The sequence below is a fragment of the Leucoraja erinacea genome, chromosome 3, assembly GCF_028641065.1.
Source record: "Leucoraja erinacea ecotype New England chromosome 3, Leri_hhj_1, whole genome shotgun sequence".
NCBI classification, from domain to species: domain Eukaryota; kingdom Metazoa; phylum Chordata; class Chondrichthyes; order Rajiformes; family Rajidae; genus Leucoraja; species Leucoraja erinaceus.
The window spans coordinates 7,954,727-7,974,729 of NC_073379.1; the positions used below are offsets into that span (position 1 = coordinate 7,954,727).

General features: G+C 46.5%; 1 protein-coding gene across 1 annotated transcript in view; it reads left to right on the forward strand.

The window, feature by feature from the left end:
* LOC129695217 (sorbin and SH3 domain-containing protein 2-like) overlaps positions 1-4,599 on the forward strand; it is a 234,464-nt gene extending 229,865 nt beyond the window's left edge. The window contains exon 30 of the mRNA XM_055631996.1: positions 1,364-4,599. Within this exon, the coding sequence (XP_055487971.1) occupies positions 1,364-1,469 (106 nt within the window). The 3' untranslated portion in view covers positions 1,470-4,599. The remainder of the gene's footprint in view (positions 1-1,363) is intronic.
* The last annotated feature ends 15,404 nt before the right edge of the window (positions 4,600-20,003 follow it).

The window sequence follows — 20,003 nt, forward strand, 5'->3', positions numbered from 1 at the left end:
ACATTGGGAACATCTTTCCTGCATCTAGCTTGTCCAGTCCTTTTATAATTGTATATGTTTCTATAAGATCCTATATGTTTCTGTAAGATCCGTACAGATTGTGTGTACACAATGTGTGTATACACACACACACACACACATAATTTTATCACAGTTTTCTACACAGACACACACATATGTTTCACACACACACACCGTACAGATTGTGTGTACACACACACACACACACACACACACACACACACACACACACACACACACACATACACACACACACACACACAAACACACACATTTGGTCTAATGTTTACCAATAGTACTTTACTGTGCTATTGACCCTAAGCCATGGCTGGTAATTAAGTGGTCTTCCATATCTCGACAATCATCATCCATGTGTGTCTAATGTTGCAGTTTGGCAGCACAGTGGCCTAGCGGTAGAGTTGCTGAGAGCCCGAGTTTGATCCTGACTACGGGTGCTGTCTGTACGGAGTTTGCACGTTCTCCCTGTGACCGCGTGGGTTTCCTCCGGGTGCTCTGGTTTCATCCCACTCTCCAAAGACGTGCAGGTTTGCCGGCTTTGTATAATTGTAAATTGTCCCTAGTGTGTGTCGGATAGTGTTAATGTGCGGGGATCGCTGGTGGGCGCGGACTTGGTGGGCTGAAGGGTCTGTTTCCATGCTGTATCTGTAAACTAAACTAAAAAAGAACCTCAGAAAAATATGTTTCAGTTTGAGTTTATTGTCACGTGTTTACCGAGGCACAGGGAAAAGTAAGTATGTAAGTACGTTTATTGGCCAAGTATTCACATACAAGGAATTTGCCATGGTGCTCCGCCCACAAGTAACAACATAACATACAGTGACAGGCAGATGGGACTAGGGGAAAATAAGTGTTCGGCACGGACTTGTAGGGCCGAGATGGCCTGTTTCCGTGCTGTAATTGTTATATGGTTATATGGACAGTTATCAGTGATTCAGAAAACACTAAACATTAATAATAATAATAATAATAATAATAATAAAACATTAATGATAAATCGCCATTGATCAAGCATGTGAACCAACAAAATACCAGATCAGTGGGAGGCTACAGATTTTTGGCTTTTAGCTTCACAGTTTCAGTTTAGTTTATTGTCACTTGTGTACCGAGGTACAGCGAAAAGCTTGTGTTGCGTGCTAGCCATTCAGCGGAAAGACAACGTGATTACAATCGAGGTATACGATTGCAATTGAGCGTCGCTTATTGCGGGCGTTATTGAAACTGTGAAGCGCTGAATGAAACGTGACTCTGTGTGTGGGGATGACAGGATAAACGACCGAGATGCCTGAATGTAACGAAGTTTGCCTTTTCTCTTCAATCGCAGGGACGTCTCGGCGATCCAAGTGCTTCGGTACCTTTCCAGGGAACTACGTCAAGAGGCTATAAAAACGCACGCACATTTTGCATCCACTATGAGTTTAGCACAGTGACCTCTGCCAAGCTCTCATTAAAAACAAGTCGCAATCTGTAAACACTGAAAGGACAACCTTTTGTGGCAGTGGTGTGGTTGACTGCATCTAAGTTGAGAAGCTATGCACAAGTCGGCAGAGCCTCCCACCGAGTAACAAGGACATTTCTAAACACAACGCCTTCTGATTGTGTTGCCTGGTGTGCCGCTCCACGATGTCTCGAGCATTTGTTTTCTGATTATAATTATTATTGTTATTGTTAAGGTGCACTTATTTTATTTTCCCCCATGTATGGTGGTGATAGTGAATGCTTATTTATTCCATTCGGAGCAGGAGCATTACAGTTTTGTGTTGTCAACTAACTTTTATTACCGATGATTTTTGTCACAAAGTAGAATAAATGCATCATTCGTTCAGCATGTATTTCACCAGTAACTTGTACAGCTACAACAATTTGTCACTTTGAAACCAGAGGTGGAGAGATATGTAGTTTCCACACTTTTCCAAACTGGTTGATGATTTATTTTTGCTGCTAATTAGACAATAGACAATAGGTGCAGGAGTAGGCCATTCGGCCCTTCGAGCCAGCACCGCCAATTAATGGGATAATGGGAATCGATCACACCCCAGTGATTTGTGCAGGTGGTTTGGGGTTTTTTTCCTCCACTTCCACCCATTCTACTTTGAAACTGGTGAGCTAGAAAATAGTATCAGGAAGATTTGCAACATAGAATAGCGAGATGGTTCAACGTTGCCACCATTCTTTGAGGCAAGTCATATTCAGGTCGCTCGTCCAGAATTGTGGTGTTTAAACGTTTGTAGAATGGAAATGTTTTAATTTTTATGTGACTGCATTTTGGAAGTTGATGTCGGATCAAAGTGATCGAGGTGTGAGGCTAGATGTTTTGTCAGTATCGATTCGAACCTTGCGATCTTTAAGAGCTTTGAAAAGCAAGAGAGCCAATGCACCGTTTGAAATTCACTTCCCTGATGTCCATTAAGTATTATTCACGGTTTGCATACAGCAAAGCTCGGTCAAGGGACCCCACCTGAAACGTCACCCATCCATGTCCTCCAGAGATGCTGCCTGACCCGCTGAGTTACTCCAGCACTCTGTGAAATGTCACCTATCCATGTTCTCCACAGATGCTGCCTGACCCGCTGAGTTACTCCAGCACTCTGTGAAACGTCACCTATCCATGTTCTCCACAGAAGCTGCCTGACCCGCTGAGTTACTCCAGCACTCTGTGAAATGTCACCTATCCATGTTCTCCAGAGATGCTGCCTGACCCGCTGAGTTACTCCAGCACTATGTGAAACGTCACCTATCCATGTTCTCCACAGATGCTGCCTGACCCGCTGAGTAACTCCAGCATTTGTGTTTAATACTCCTTCAAGTGTGGGAGATATCCCTCTCTTAATCCCAAATGTTTTCAAAGTTCATAAGTGATAGGAGCAGAATTAGGCCATTCGGCCCATCAAGTCTACTCCGTCATTCAATCATGGCTGATCTATCTCTCCCTCCTAACCCATTCTCCTGCCTTCTCCCCATAACCCCCTGACACACATACTGATCAAGAATCCTTCTTGATCCTTCCCTAATCGAGAAAGTTCCTGGAAGAAACTGCAGTATTTGTATAATGGTAGACCCTTTTAATAAACATGCAGTTTACTGGACAAAACATTAAGAAGGCATCATGGCGTGGTGGAGTCGCTGCCTCACAGCGCCTTAGATCCGTGTTTCCATCCTGACTCCAGGTGCCGTCTGTACAGAGTTTGTACGTTCTCCCCGTGACCCACGTGGGTTTTCTCCGGGAACTCCGGTTTCCTCCCACACTCCAAAGAGATGCAGGTTTGTAGATTAATTGGCTTTGGTAAAAATTGTGCCTGGTGTGTGTAGGATAGCGCTAGAGTATGGGGACCGCTGGTTGGCGCAGACTCGGTGGGGCCGAAGGGCCTGTTTCCGCGCTGTATCTCTGAAGTCTAAATCTAAGCTACTTCCAGTATTTGAAAAAAAGGTCGATATGTCATTCCTGGATAAAACATTTAGAAGGCATCATCTAAGCTGCTCGATTTGTCTAAAGTTTTTATTAAGAATTTGATCAGCACGTACTCTAAAGGGCCTGTCCCACTTTCATGACCTAATTCACAACCTTTTTTTACTCGTGGACATTTTTCATCATGCTAGAAAAAACGCCCCGACCTACTTGATGCCACGAGTACCTACAACTAGCACCACGACCTGCTACGACCTCGTGACGACCATGCTGCGAGTACGAGTCAAGGGCAAACTCGGCAGAGTTGTGGATTTGGTCGTGAAAGTGGGACAGGCCCTTAAACTAAAACGACAAACTGATTGCCAAGGTTGGGCAGGAACGTACAGGCGAGATGAAGGATGCGTTAAGTGCATGTGCACCTTAGTTCAACCACGAGTGTGAGAGTTTTAATTTCTTTCATAAATGCTTGAGTTTACTACAGTGTTTGTATTTCCCCATTTTTGTGTACATGTGTATATATATACAAGTCTGCTTTACCTTCTTGTACAGATGTTTTAGTTGTGGAGTTTTGAAACCAAACCACAAAGTCACTACTTTTTGGAAACTTTTGTAAGTCTCTGTCTTACTCTCCGACCCCCCCCTTCCCCTTTTTACTAACGTTCTCCTTGCCAATCGCAAGCACATTTAGATGGTGCGAGTGTGTACGATAGTATTTTAAGGCAGAGTTTTTGCAAACATAGTGTTACCAGCAAAAAAAACCTAACTGTACATATATCTTTATAGAGATTAATAATGGGGGGGATGAAAGGAAAAAATGGTCTGCATTGATTTAACGATACTCTTTGATGACACCATAACTGACGGCATTAATGTTGCGATTCTAAAGCTTCAACTTTTGAGTGTGGTTTACAGCATGCAGCGCTGCTGTGAAATCAACTTCTCTCCTCTTTTATGATGGGAACGCCCACATATGTCGCCTGTATCATAAAACTCTTTCTATGCTCTGTAACTGATCTTTAGAAAATCTCTTTCGTAACTGGAAACCAATTGATTCATTTTGATGCAATGAGATTCCTTCAGCCGAGGAAGCAGTTTAACCTTTTTGTGGGTTTTTAGTGTATTCCACTCCCTAATAAATTTTTGCCTGAACTGAAGTTCTCGTTTCATTGATGTTGTTGTTGTCGTCGTTTGGTTTGAAGTTTAATTCGAGCAATGTTGTCGAATTGCGAAGGGGGGGGGGGTGGAGAGGATTTACGAGGATGTTGCCAGGACTCGAGGGGCCTGAGCTACAGGGAGAGGTTGAGCAGGCTAGGACTCTATTCCATGGAGCGCAGGAGAATGAGGTCAAGGTGTACAGAATCATGAGAGAAATAGATCGGGTAGACGCACAGAGTCTCTTGCCCAGAGTAGGGAAATCAACAAACCAGAGGACATCGATTTAAGGTGACAATAGACAATAGGTGCAGGAGTAGGCCATTCGGCCTTTGATCTTGGCTGATCATCCTGGAAAGATAGGAACCTGAGGGGCAACTTTTTCACACCACGGGTGGTGGGTGTATGGAACAAGTTGCCGTAGGAGGTAGTTGAGGCAGGTATTATCGCAATGTTCAGGAACATTTTAGACAGGTACATGGATAGGACAGGTTTAGAGGGATATGGGCCGAACGCGGGCATGTTGGTCGGTGTGGGCAAGTTGGGCCATCTACACTAGTCCCACACTGTATGACTTTAAGACTCTAAAAGAATATTGGCAAAAGTGTCTCAAGGCACAATGCAAGGGTTAGATTCATGAAACACTGTTGGACTGGTGACGTTTGACACTTTAGGGGGAGGGGACGGCTGCACAGTGGCACAGCTAGCTGAGCCACTGCCTCACAGCGCCAGAGACCCGGGTTCGATCCTGGCCTCGATACAAAGAGGCATGGAATCAGAGTTGTGTACAGCACGGACTCAAACTCTGCCCAACCTGTCCATTGCCCCATCTAAGGCTCGTCTGACGTTTGGCCCATAGCCTTCTGAACCTTTCCGATCCATGTACCTGTCCAAGTGTGTTTTAAATGCTGTTATAATACCTGCCTCAACTACCTCTTCTGGCAGCTTGTTCCATACACCCACCACCCTCTTGTACATTCATCCATTGTGGTCTGCGTGGAGTTTGCACTTTCTCCCTGTAACCACGTGGGATTTCTCCATGTGCTCTGGTTTCCTCCCACATCCTCAAAATAATGTGGGTTTGTCCTAAACTTGTCCTAATGCGTAGCGAGTGGATGAAACATTAGATAACACCGACGCACAATACTGTTGTAGAACCTGCCTCAACTACCTTCTCTGACAACCCATTCCATATACTATATTAAATTCCTATTAAATCTTTGTGACATGGAAACAGGCCCTTCAGCCCAACTTGCCCACATTGACCAACATGTCCCATCTACACTAGTCCCACCTGCGGTCCATGCCCCTCAACCTGCTATCCACGTACCTGTCTTAATGTTTCTTAAACGTTGGGATAGTCCCAACCTCAACTACCTCCTCTGGCAGTTTGCTCCATACACCCAGTCCAGTTTTATTTATTTGTCATATGTGGGTTAACCCAGGGTCAACGGTACAATTAAATGTGTTTGACAAGACAATGGGTCACCTCAGCAATGATATTACAAGGATAAAAATAAGATAAAATAAGTTAAGATTTTACTTTGGAGTCACGTTAGTGACTATGTGAAGACCCCGTCCAGCACGCATGCGTGACATAGCGTCTCACGCAGTGCACAGCGACGGACGGGAGTACGAGCTCTCCCGCAACAATTTGAAAGCGGACTTTCAGGTAAGCAAACTTACTCTGAGGACATGGTGTTTTCAAAACCCTGTTCTGTTTATTTTTAAATAGGAACATGAACAGGGAAAACACCAAGGAAGGTCGTTCCTGTCGGACTGCAATGGAGCAGGAGGGTTCCAGCAGTGGGTGGCGACCGGCGGCACCTGGACTGCACACGCTGCGGTCCACAGTCACCGACCACGTTCCGAGCCAAGCCCAGCGCCGCTAGCATAGCTCAAACAACCGCAGCGGGCTGGATGTAAGGCACAACGGAAGTCGGACCGGCCGGTTCACTCAGATGAGCCCGGCACGTTAGACTCACCGCCCGAGAGCGGCAAAAGGTGACCGTTTCAAGCCTTATGGAAAGGCTCATGGAGCAAAAGCTCCAGCGAGACTTGCTCCGGGAGATGGGGCAAGCTCGCCAAGGGAGCACAAACACTCCCGCTCCAGTGCACTAACAAGCACTGGCCATCGCATCTCCCTCAACAGAGGGGAGCGTTGGCGACCAGGACTGGGCTGGTCAAGAACAGGGGTCACTGGCTGAAGAAACCAGGAGTATGCTTGCGGCACATGACCAGGAAGAGCTGCTGGGAGTGGTGAACCGCTACGTGGCAACACCACAAGCGGGACGGCCATTACAGCCTAAACTGGCGGCCAGCTTACTACCTGTCCTTTAAACCTCTCCAAGACAGGTAGTCAATGAGGCGTTGGACACTATCACGCCTCCCCAAAATTGCATTTGCTCAATGTGCCTGCCATTACTGGGGGCACATCGAGCTGTGTATTTAAACCCAAAAAACTTAAATTGCAAAAAATGTTGATACCCCTGACGTCGGCTATCACTTCATATTCCATGGACAGGGTTGACATGACAAAACACCCTGGCTCTACTGTGCAACACAGTATGTGATTGGCAACCTCTGGAAGGAGGTCATAAGATCTGCCCTCAACCTCAAAAATTTGCAGGACTGTGTAGAACGCCAACCTCAGAACCACAGATCCTGCTATTTGGCAAAGAATTACCAAATCAAACCTAAAATCTGGACGAAGAATCCAAGGCATTTGACCTCATGAGGGCAGGACCTGGAATGAGCAAACCACGCAAAAACCCAGACGGCAGTACCTCTACGCATCCACCAGTAGGCATCTACTTCATGGTACTGGTGAAAGCTCGGGGCCCGCATACCATCCCCGGAAGTCTTTCGGGACAGGGCCCAGAGCGGGCACCATGGAAAATGTGCCACCCCCCAACAACACCACCCTGACAGACAAGGAACCAGAAACCGAAGAAATTAACACACCACCAAACAACAGTGGAGGTAGGTGGGTATGGTTCCTACCATCACATAAAAGGTGAGGGGATTGTGCTAACAGGGGAGGGGGGGGGGGGGGGGGGAAGAAACTACACCTGGTTTTGGAAGCATGAAGAACTATCACACTTGGTAGTTATATACCAAAAAGTATTCAAGGATAAAAATTGAATTTAAGAAAAACTTGCCACCAGTTCAGCATGCACCCCAAAGGGGTTTTACCCTCTCACTAAAAAGAAAAACATGAGGGACAAGCTGAACTGGAGCAGACATACAAAGGGGTCATGAAGAAGCCTAATATGAACCTTTGGAATTCGTATTAAATTTACTAAAAAAACAAAAAAGATGGTGAATGTCGCACCATCATTGAATACTTTCGTCAGGTACACACACTTTAATGGAAAACATTTGTAACTGCCAAACAATGGATTTCCTAAGGCTACTTCATGGTAGGCATCGACTTAAAAGGTGCATACTATTCAGTACCCATTCATAAGATCATCGGAGATACCTAAACATTTACCTGGATGGGGTAACTATGGCAGTACAAATTATTGACTAACAAACTAAATATGAGCCAAAACTGTTTTCCAAGATATTTAAACCAGCCCTGACACCATTAAGGAAACATATTGTCATGGCATATCTCGATGATATTTAACAACAGACAAAACCATGGCTAATTCAGCAGCATTAGCTACTAAAAACTTATTTAGCCTGGGCTTTGTCATACAATCCAGATAAACCTACATTGACACCATCCACAACTATGGACTATCTGGTATTCAATTAACTCAGTCCACATGTCTATAACGTTGTCTATAACGTTGCCAAAAGGAAAGTCAGCAGAATTGGCACAAACCTGTAACAAATTAAATGGTTAACAATCAACCAACCATTCAACAAAGTGGCAAGAGTAATTGGGAAATCAGTAGCAGCATTACCAGCTACTTAACTTGGACCTTTCCGTTAGAGCAAAGGTGCTAGCGTTTTAAACAAATAACCCATATCCAGAACAGATGGTAAATGGACTAATCTAGAGCCATCACCACTACAGACACTGGACATAAAACCTAGTTGGAAATGTTGGGTGCGTTCTATGGGTTTAAAAGCATATTGTTCAATAGTGCACCATTTTGCATGTTCGTTTACAATGTGGCAATATCACAGCGGTGGCCTATACTAACCACATGGGTGGAATAAAATCGATATCATGTGACAATTTGATCAACACAATCTGGTAATGGTGTGTCATCGAACATTTTTGGCTGTCAGCAACTTACCTACCAGGCAAGCTAAATACTGTGGCAGACATGTAAAACGCCAAAGCATTTGCTGAAATTACAAAGCAATATGGAACACCAGATATCGATTTCTTTGCATCCCGACTGAATCACCACGTACCGATGTATGTCGCTTGGGAACCAGACCTTGAGGCAGTGGCGATGGATACATTCTCACTGAACTGGGGGGGAACTAATCTCTATGTTCCCCCCTTTCTGCCTCATCAGTCAGGTACTACGCAAAATACAGATGAACTTTGCTTCAGACTTTTTGGTAGTACCCGACTGGCCTACACAGCCATGGTTCCCAGTGATCCTTGACAGGGTCATTGAAACCAATGACCATTCCCCACGGAACAGATCTACTGATCCACCCTGTATCAGGCGAAAGTCACCCGTCCATATTTCAATTATTTGTGTTTTCTGTGATTCCACACCGCTGCTTTGAAGTATGTCGCGCATGCGTGCTGGCGGGGTCTTCACGTAATCCCTCATCGTAACTCCTCATAAAATAAAGATCAAACTTCAAACTGGTAAGTTCTCGTTTAATCTTACTATTAAACAAGATACAAGATACAAGATAAATTTAATTGTCACGTGTGCCAGATGGCACAGTGAAATGAATTCCCATACAGCCATACAATAAAAATAAACAGGACTCAACACACTATAGAATTTAACACAAAACATCCCCACACAGCAGAACCAAAGTTTCCCACTGTGTGGGAAGGCACCAAAGTCAGTCTCTTTCCTGCACTGTTCCCCGTGGTCAGGGTCTCCCCAAGCCCTCCGCAGTTGCAGCTACGGGCGGCCCGATGTCCAGGACCGCACGCCGGGATGATACCAGTCCGACGTCGGGGCTGCGGGACGTCCTCAGCGGCATGGACACCAGAGTCGGCGCCCTCCTACCGGAGTCGGCGGCTTCCAAGGTCCGTAGGCCGCACCGGGTGGAGACTGCTGCTGGAGACCCTCTGCAATGCACCCCAGGACTCCACGATGCCGTTCAGCGCCGCCCGCGTTGGAAGCTCTCCGCACCAGAGCTTCACGATGTTGGAGCAACGGCCCAACGCTCCGGAGGTCCAAACGGTGACCCAGGTAGGCATCGCCCGCTCCGCGGTGACTCCAGCGCTGCGCCGCCGCTGTAGCAGCCCTGGTCCGGATCCCGGTCCCCGGCAGGAAAGGCCGCTCTGATCCAGCTGGTAGGCCACGAGGTGGGGGGCGAGGACGCGACTCGGAGAAATAGTCGCGTCCCCGCCAGGTAGAGACTTGGAGACGGTTTCCCCCTTACCCTGCCCCCCTCCCCCACATAGAAAAGTAAAAGTTTCCCCCTAAAACAGACTTTAAAGTGACATTGGCAGATGAAAGACAACAATAAATAAAATAATCAACATATATGATGTGTTTATGAGTTCAGAAGCCTGATGGCCTGATGATAAAAATTGTCCTTAAGTCTGGTGGTGCGTGCAGCCATGCTCCTGTATCGTCTGCCTGACGGTAACAAGGAGAACAGTCTGAGTGCTGGGTGGCTGTGTTCCTTGATGATGCTGTGTGCCTTCTGCAGACACCGCCTGTGGACAATGTCCTGAATGGCCGGGAGACAGTTGCCAATGATGTGCTGTGCCTCCTTCACCACTCTCTGTAGTGATTTGTGGCTGTGGGCAGAACAGTTCCCGCACCAGACTGTGATGCAGCCCGTCGGCAGACTCTCGATGGTGCAACTGTAGAAGTTTGTGAGGATGCTGGCATTCATGCCAAACTTCCTCAGGAAAAAGAGCTGCTGGCGGGCTTTCTTTGTTATCGTGTCCGTGTGCAGTGTCCAAGAGAGGTCCTCAGTGATGTGCACATCGAGGAACTTGAAGCTGCTGACCCTTGGTGTGTAAATGTTACTCCTCAGGTTCCTATCCATGATTTTACACTCCTCTGTAAAATCACCCCTGTGTCCGAGGAATAGAGTCCTAGCCTGCCCAACCTCTCCCTGTAACTCAGGCCCTTGTAACATTCTCATAATGCTGGTCTCATCTGAAACAGCAGTTTCAGCAGTGAGACATCTGTTGTGGCTATGGATTGGGACGCAAACCAATACCATGTATCTCAGTCCAATCTCGCCACTTCCTTGGTCCAATGCTTTTACTTCCTTAGAGCAACACTTCTACTTCCAGAAGGCTTTGAAAATTCGGCATGTCCCCAACAACTCTCACCAACTTCTACAGATGCACTGTGCAAAGCATTTTATCGGGATGCATCACAGCATAGTTTGGGAACTGCTCCACCCAGCAGCCCAGACCATCACACAGGCCACTCACTCTTCTCCCCTCTCCCATCAGGCAAGAGGTACAGAAGTGTGAAAACGCACACCTCCAGATTCAGGGACAGTTTCTTCCCAGCTGTTATCAGGCAACTGAATCAGCCTATCACCAGCTAGAGAGCTGCCCTGAGCTACTAGCCACCTCATTGGAGACCCTCAGAATATCTTTAATGGGACTTTACTGGACTTTATCTTGCAATAATTTTATTCCCTTTATCCTGTATCTGTACACTGTGATTGACTCGGTATCAACCCTACTTGCCCACACCTGACCAACATGTCCCATCTACACTAGTCCCACCTGCCTGCATTAGGCCCATTCCCTCTAAACCTGTCCTATCCATGTACCTGTCTAAATGTGTCTTAACCATTGCAATAGTAACTGCCTTAACCACTTTGTCTGGCAGCTCATTCCATACACCCACCACCCTTTGTGTGACAATATTACTCCTCAGGTTGCTATTAAATATTTTCCCCCTCACTTGAACTTATGGTTCTCGATTCTTCTAATCTGGATAAAAGACTATACTGTCTATTCCTATACTGTCTTTCCCCTGTCTATTCCTCTGATGACCTTCTACACCTCTATAAGATCACCGCTCATCCTCCTGCGCTCCAAGGAATAGAGTCCTCGTCTGCTCAACCTCTCCCTGTAGCTCAGGCCCTCAAGTCCTGGACACATCCTTGGAAATCCTCTCTACACCTTTTCAAGCTTGACAACATCTTTCCTATAACACGTTGCCCAAAACTGAACACAACATGATCCTGAATGTGGACAGACACAAAATGCTGGAGCAACTCATCGAGACAGGCAGCATCTCCGGAGAGAAGGAATGGGTGACGTTTCGGTTCGAGACCCTTCTTCAGAGAGTCAGGGGAGAGGGATACACAGAGTTATGGAAGGGTAAGGTATGTAAACGAGACATCAATAGACAATAGGTGCAGGAGTAGGCCATTCGGCCCTTCGAGCCAGCACTGCCATTCAATGTGATCATGGCTGATCATCCACAATCAGTACCCCGTTCCTGCCTTCTCCCCATATCCCCTGACTCCGCTATCTTTAAGAGCCCTATCTAGCTCTCTCTTGAAAGTATCCGGAGAACCGGCCTCCACCGAGGCAGAGAATTCCACAGACTCACAACTCTGTGTGTGAAAAAGTGTTTCCTCGTCTCCGTTCTAAATGGCCTATCCCTTATTCTTAAACTGCGGCCCCTGGTTCTGGACTCCCCCAACATCGGGAACAGCAAAGGGGACAGAGATGTGGCTACATCAATGTTTTGTACAACTGTAACATAATGTCCCAATATCAATGCTCAATACCCTGGCTGATGAAGGCCAATGTGAAAGTCCCTCTCACCGTAACCCTATCGCCTCTGGTTCCTCTAACCCTGTGCATTCACCCTATCAATTCCCATCCTAGAACATAGAACATAGAACATAAAACAGTACCGTACTTGAAAAGGCCCTTCGGCCCACAATGTCTGTGCTGAACGTGATGCCACAATCAACTCTAATCTGCCTGCACATAGTCCATATCCTTTCATTCCCTGCCACAATTTGATATGCTTGTCAGGGTGGCACGGTGGCGCAGCGCTATAGTTGCTAGCACAGCGCTACAGGTTGTTGCCTCACAGCGCCAGACACACAGGTTCGTGTGGTGCGGGTGCTGTCTGTACGTTAATTGACTTCTGTAAACCGTCCCTTGTGGTGTAGTATAGAACGGGTGATCGCTGGTCGTCCCCGGACCTAATGGGCCGAAGGGCCTGTTTCCACGCCGTATCTCTGTAGATGATAGAAATCTAAAAGAAAATGCTTAAAATAAATGATTCCTGCTCAAAGGACATCAACTTTAAATGCAAATATGTTAAGCATTTGTATAATATTAATATTTATTGCTTTGACTGTTCACAACCACTAATTAAATCATTTCGCAGGCTCCAAGCCAAAATATTACATAAGCATTTGCTATTCTGTTTTTTTTGCAGTGTAGTTTGGCTTCAAGGGTTCTGGACATTTACAAAAGGTTACTTGTGGTCGATGAACTCCTTTGCTCATCATATTAGGCGATCAAACAGCGTGAGAGATGTCGACTAAATTCAGTCAACATGCTTGCTCTCCTGAATGGATGGTTATTGCTGGGGTGATGAGGCATAACTTAACCATCTTGTGTGCAGTTAGACTCCATTCCTAACAGCACATGTCACCGAGTTCAAAAATGAACCAGACATTGCGATAACACAGCACCTGTTGCCTTTAGAATCGTAGAAAATAGGTGCAGGAGTAGGCCATTCGGCCCTTCGAGCCAGCACCGTCATTCAATATGATCATGGCTGCTCATCCAAAGTCAGTACCCCATTCATGCTTTTCCCCCATATCCCTCGATTCCCTTAGCCCTAAGACCGAAATCGAACTCTCTTGAAAACATCCAGTGAATTGGCCTCCACTGAGAATTCCACAGATTCACAATTCTCTGGGTAAAAACGTTTTTCCTCATCTCAGTCCTAAATGGCATACCCCTTATTCTTAAACTGTGACCCCTGGTTCTGGACTCTCCCAACATCGGGAACATTTTTCCTGCATCTACCCTGTGCAAACCTCTAAGAATTTTATATGTTTCTATAAGATCTGCATTTCGTTGTCTCTGTACTGTACACTGACAATGCCAATTAAAGTTTAATCTGAATCTGAATCTGAAGATCTACTTTCATCCTAAATTCCAGCAAATACAAGCCCAGTCGACCAATTCTTTCATCATACATCAGTCCCGCCGTCCCGGGAATTAACCTGGTGAACCTGCGCTGCACTCCCTCAATAGCAAGAATGTCCTTCCTCAAATTAGGAGACCAAAATTGCACCCAATACTCCAGGTGCGGTCTCACCAGGGCCCTGTACAACTGCAGTAGGGCCTCCTAAACTCAAATCATCTCGCAACGAAGGCCAACATGCCATTAGCTTTCTTCACTGCCTGCTGTACCTGCCTGCTTACTTTCAGTGACTGATATACAAGCACATCCAGGTCTCGTTGCACCTCCCCTTTTCCTAATCTGACGCCATTCAGATATGTAATAATCTGCCTTCCTGTTCTTGCCACCAAAGTGGATAACCTCACATTTATCCACATTATACTGCATCTGCCAAGCTTCTGCCCACTCACTCAATATATCCAAGTCACCCTGCAGCCACATAGCATCCTCCTTGCAGCTCACACTGCCACCCAGCTTTGTGTCATCCACAAAATAAGAGATGTTATATCTAATTTCCTCGTCTAAATTGTTAATATATATTGTAAACAACTGGGGCCCCAGCACTGAGCCTTGCATCACTCCACTGGTCACTGCCTGCCTTTCTGAAACGGACCTGTTAATTCTGACTCTTTGCTTCCTGTCTGCCAACCAGTTCTCTATCCATGTCAATACCCTACCCCCAATACCATGTGCTCTAATAACACACACTAATCTCATGTGTGGGACCTTATCAAATGCTTTTTGAAAGTCCAGATACACCACATCCACTGGCTCTCCCTTATCCATTCTACTTGTTACATCATCAAAAAATTCCAGAAGATTAGTCAAGCATGATTTCCCCTTCATAAATCCATGCTGACTTTGACCGATCCTGTCACTGCTTTCTAAATGCACTGCTATAACATCTTTAATAATTGACTCCAGCATCTGCCCCATTACTGATGTCAGGCTAACTGGTCTATAATTCTCGTTTTACCTCTCCCTCCTTTCTTGAAAAGTGGAGTTATATTGGCTACCCCCCAGTCCACAGGAACTGATTCAGAGTCGAGAGAACATTGGAAAATAATCACCAATGAATCCACCATTTCTCAGGCCACCTCCTTGAGTACTCTGGGATGCAGACCATCAAGCCCTGGGGATTTATCTGCCTTCAGTCCCAACAGTTTACCTGACAGCATAACCTGACTAATGTGGATTCCCAGGTAGGCGCAAAATGCTGGAGTAACTCAGCGGGGCAGGCAGCACCTCTGGAGAGAAGGAATGGGCGACGTTTTGGGTTGAGACCCTTCTTCAGGCTGATGTCAGGGGAGGGGGCGGGGCAGAGATAGAATGTAGTCGGGGACAGTAAGACTGGTGGGAGAACTGGGAAGGGGAGGGGATGGAGAGAGAAAGCAAGGGCTATCTGAAGTTAGAGAAGTCAAAGTTCATACCGCTGGGGTGAAAACTACACAAGCGAAATATGAGGTGCTGTTCCTCCAATTTGTGCTGGGCCTCACTCTGATAGTGGAGGAGTCCCTTCAGTTCCTCGCTCCCACTAGATCCTCGGTCCCCTAGTATTTCTGTGAGATTCTGTGAGTTCTAAATTTCTTCCAGTCCTCTGGTTTGCCGCTTCTTCCGACCAGTTTATATGCCTCTTCCTTGGCTTTAAAACTATCCTTGACTTGCCCCGTCAGCCACAGTTGAGCCGCCTTCCCAGTTTGATTTTTTCGTCCGACAGGGATGAACAATTCCTGGAGTTCATCCATGCGGTCTTTAAATCTTTGCCATTGCATCTCCACCGTCAACTCTTTAAGTATGATTTGCCCGTCTATTCTAGCCAATTCCCATCTCATAGATAGATATGCCATTTATTGTCACTATACATGTACAGTGAAAATGAAAGCTGCTCGTACTCAGTGCATACATACAATTTAGCACGAAAAAAACAAGAAACAGAAAAAACAAAAAACAGAAGGGAGAAGGGGGGGGGGATGGGGGCGGGAATAGGTGCACAATTTCTGCGGCGCTACATACATATATACATATATACAGATGGAAGTCCGTGTTGGGCAGTGAAGTCAGTGCATGTGTGAATTAGAATTAATAGTAGTTATAATTCTTGGAAAGCAACTATTCCTGAGTCTATTTGTCCTGGATTTGATGCACCCATGCCTTCAAAGTCTCCTTTATTCAAGTTCAGGACCCTAGTCTCTGAATTAACCGTGTCACTCTCCATCCGAATGCAGAATTCCACCATATTATGGTCACTGGTACACAAAATTGCTGGAGAAACTCAGCGGGTGCAGCAGCATCTATGGAGTGAAGAAAATAGGCAACGTTTCGGGCCGAAACCCTTCACAGCTGCTGCACCCGCTGAGTTTCTCCAGCAATTTTGTGTACCTTCGATCTTCCAGCATCTGCAGTTCCTTCTTGAACATATTATGGTCACTGTTGCCCAAGGGGCTTTGTACATTAAGATTGCTAACTAATCCTTCCTCATTACACAATACCCAGTCTAGGATGGCCTGCCCTCTAGACGGTTCCTCTACATATTGGTTTAAAAACACATCCCGTATACATTCCATGAAATCCTCCTCCACAGCCCTGCTACCAATTTGTTTGGCCTAATTTATATGTAGATTAAAGTCTCCCATGATAACTGCTGTACCTTTGCTACACGCATCCCTAATTTCCTGCTTGATGCTATCCCCAACCTCCCTACTGCTGTTTGGTATTTGATACATTACTCCAACAAGCGTTTTGATGCCAAGCTGGCCATCGGCGAGTCACGGTTTCTGGCGGAAGAGGACTTTGCCCGAGCCGGCTGCCTGCCCCTTTTCCCGGGATACGTTCGTGCCCGGGAGGTGCTAGAGAAGGACTACGTGCTGTCCACAGGCACCCTGGGGGGTTTCTGGGACCGCTGGGCACCGCGGGGGGTTGAATACATCCTTGACAAGGATTGTAACAGGATTGTATAGCAGTTTATTTGGTATATTCATCTATTATGGTGGAGAGTTCTGTTTTGTTTGTTACTGTACTGTATCTATTGTTTTAATACATGAACAAATATCTTTGATTTAAAAATGAATAAATAAATAAACAACAACAACAAAAACAAGCGTTTTGATGAGGAAAAACTTTTTTGTGAATTTGTGGAACTCTCTGCCTCAGAAGGCAGTGGAGGCCAATTCACTGGATGCTTTCAAAAGGGAGTTAGATAGAGCCCTTTGGGCCAGCGGAATCAAGGGATGAGGAGAGAAGGCAGGAACGGGGTACTGATAGTGGATGATCAGCCATGATCACATTGAATGGCGGTGCTGGCTCGAAGGGCCGAATGGCCTACTCTTGCACTTATTTTTCTATGGATCTATGTTTTCAGTCCTTGGCTATTTCGCAGTTCTACCCATACCAATCCTACAGCATCCAAGTTAATGTCTCTCCTTGATATTGCATTATTCTCCTCTTTAACCAGCAATGCCACCCCACCTTCTCTTCCTTTCTGTCTATCCTTCCTGAATATCGAATACCCCAGCATGTTAAACCCCCAGCCTTGGTCACCCTGGAGCCACCTCTCCGTAATTCCAACTATACCATATCCCTTAACTACTAACTGCACATTCTATCCATCCACCTTATTTCGAATGCTCCTCACATTAAGGCACAAAGCTTTCAGATTCGTTTTTCTCATCTTTCACAGCTTTTCTCAGGGTATTTAGATCTAAATTTTATTAGTTATTTAAGTTATGACATCGGATGGAAGCTGCAAACCCAAATCTCGATGCGCTTATGTGCAATGACAATACTAGATATTATTATTATTATTATTATTATTATTATTATTATTATTATTATTATTATTATTATCATCTCCCTTCGACCTTTTGCTTCTGTCCTCCTCTTATGTCCCTCTGTCTCCGTGCATATCGTCGCATCCCCCTGCCCTGTTAGTTTAAACATGACCTGTCCTACACTCTTTTTCCCGTTAACTGCACGCATATGCATCCATGTTGGTGATTCCACCCCCCCCCCTCCACTGTTTAGTTTAAATCCACTAGCATTAGCTAGGTGGTTTAAACTAGCTAGTGGGTTTCAACCCACTAGCACTATCAAACCTGCCTGCCAGAATGTCGTTCCCTCTCCAATTATGGTGCAACCCATCCCTTATGTACAGGTCACCCCTGCCCCAGAAGAGATCCCAGTGATCTAGAAATCTAAATCCCTGCCTCCTGCACCAACTCCTCAGCCAAACATTCAGATCCCCTATCTCCCTGTTCCGACCCTCACCAGCACGAGGTACTGGAAGCAACCCAGAGATAACCACCCTAGAAGTCCTACCTAGTTCTCTATATTCACATTGCAGAACCTCCTTCCTCGTCTTACCCACGTCATCTGTGCCTACTCGAAGGGCCGAATGGCCTCCTCCTGCACCTATTGTCTATTGTCGATTGTCTACATGCACAACTACTGCCGGCTGCTCACCTTCCCTCTCGAGGATGTTCTGAAGTCGGTCTGACACGCCTTGGACCCTGGCACCAGGGAGGCAGCACACCATCTTCGAGTCTCGCCCGTCGCCACAGAATCTCCAGCCCGCACCTCGGACAATGGAGTCTCCACCACTATGGCTCTGCCTGACGTCGGACTCGCCGGTCGAGTCTCAACGCGAGGAGTCGAGCCACAGACCTGTCCGCCGTTCGGACTGGAAGCGTCGTCTGCCTCGACAGCTCCCTGTTCGCCTGAGGTACGTCCACCAAGGTCTCTTGCACTCGCTTCATCCCCTTTCTCTCCGCCCCTACCCCCTCGCACCTCCTGCACTCTCGGAGTGACAACCTGACCGCAGGTCCTGTCCAGGAAGCTTTCCTCGTCCCGAGTAGACCTCGGGTCACCCAGCTGCTGCTCCAGCTCCCCAACTCGGTCCCTTGAGGAGCTGCACCTGGACACAGTTACCACACTTGTAGTGGCCACTGACACCAGCCACGCCCCTGACTTCACAAGGTTAATTCCCGGGATGGCGGGACCGTCATTTGCTGAGAGAATGGAGCAGCTGGGCTTGAACACTCTGGAGTTTAGACCGACGAGAGGGGATCTTATTGAAACATATAAGATTATTAAGGGTTTGGACACGCTAGAGGCAGGAAACTTGTTCCTGATGTTGGGGGAGTCCAGAACCAGGGGCCACAGGGGTAGGCCATTTAGAACGGAGATAAGGAAACACTTTTTCACACAGAGAGTTGTGAGTGCGTGGAATTGTCTGCCTCAGAGGGCGGTGGAGGCCGGTTCTCTGGATACTTTCCAGAGGGGAGAAGGCAGGAATGGGGTACTGATTGGGGATGATCAGCCATGATCACATTGAATGGCGGTGCCGGCCAAATGGCCGCATAGCCTAGTCCTGCACCTATTGTCTATTGTCTATTGCCTATTCCCACATCCTGCAACAACAGGCATGCAATAACATTCCTGCCATCACAAGTTTAAATATATTTAAACTAAATTACACAACAGATTCAAGCGCGGCCTTCTTGTCGAAGACTCTTGGGCCAAAGACTCGCACATTACCTCACCAAGCCCGCTCCGCTACACTTGGACTTAATTTTATCTAATCAAGTCAACGATCCACTCAACTAATTAGGATGTCTCAGCCAAACCACTCACTGGCTGGCCAGGCTGCTGATGCTCTGCCCCAAACTTTACTCACTTACTGGGAGAAAGCCATTTTGTAGTGGTTTTTAGTTCTAGTTTTTAATTCGTAAGTTATAGGAGCAGAATTCAACCCATCACGTGGTGCGGCACGGTGGCGCAGCGGTAGAGTTGCTGCCTCGCAGTGCCAGAGACCCGGGTTCGATCCTGACTATGGGCACTGTCTGTACGGAGTCTGTACGTTCTCCCTGTGACCCGCGTGTGTTTTCTCCGGTTTCCTCCCACACTCCAAAGACGTACAAGTTTGTAGGTTAATTGGCTTGATATCTAATTGTAAATTGCACCTAGAGTGTCTGTGGAATTCTCTGTCTCAGAGGGCGGTGGAGGCAGGTTCTCTGGATGCTTTCAAGAGAGAGCTAGATAGGGCTCTTAAAAATAGCGGAGTCAGGGGATATGGGGAGAAGGCGGGAACGAGGTACTGATTGGGG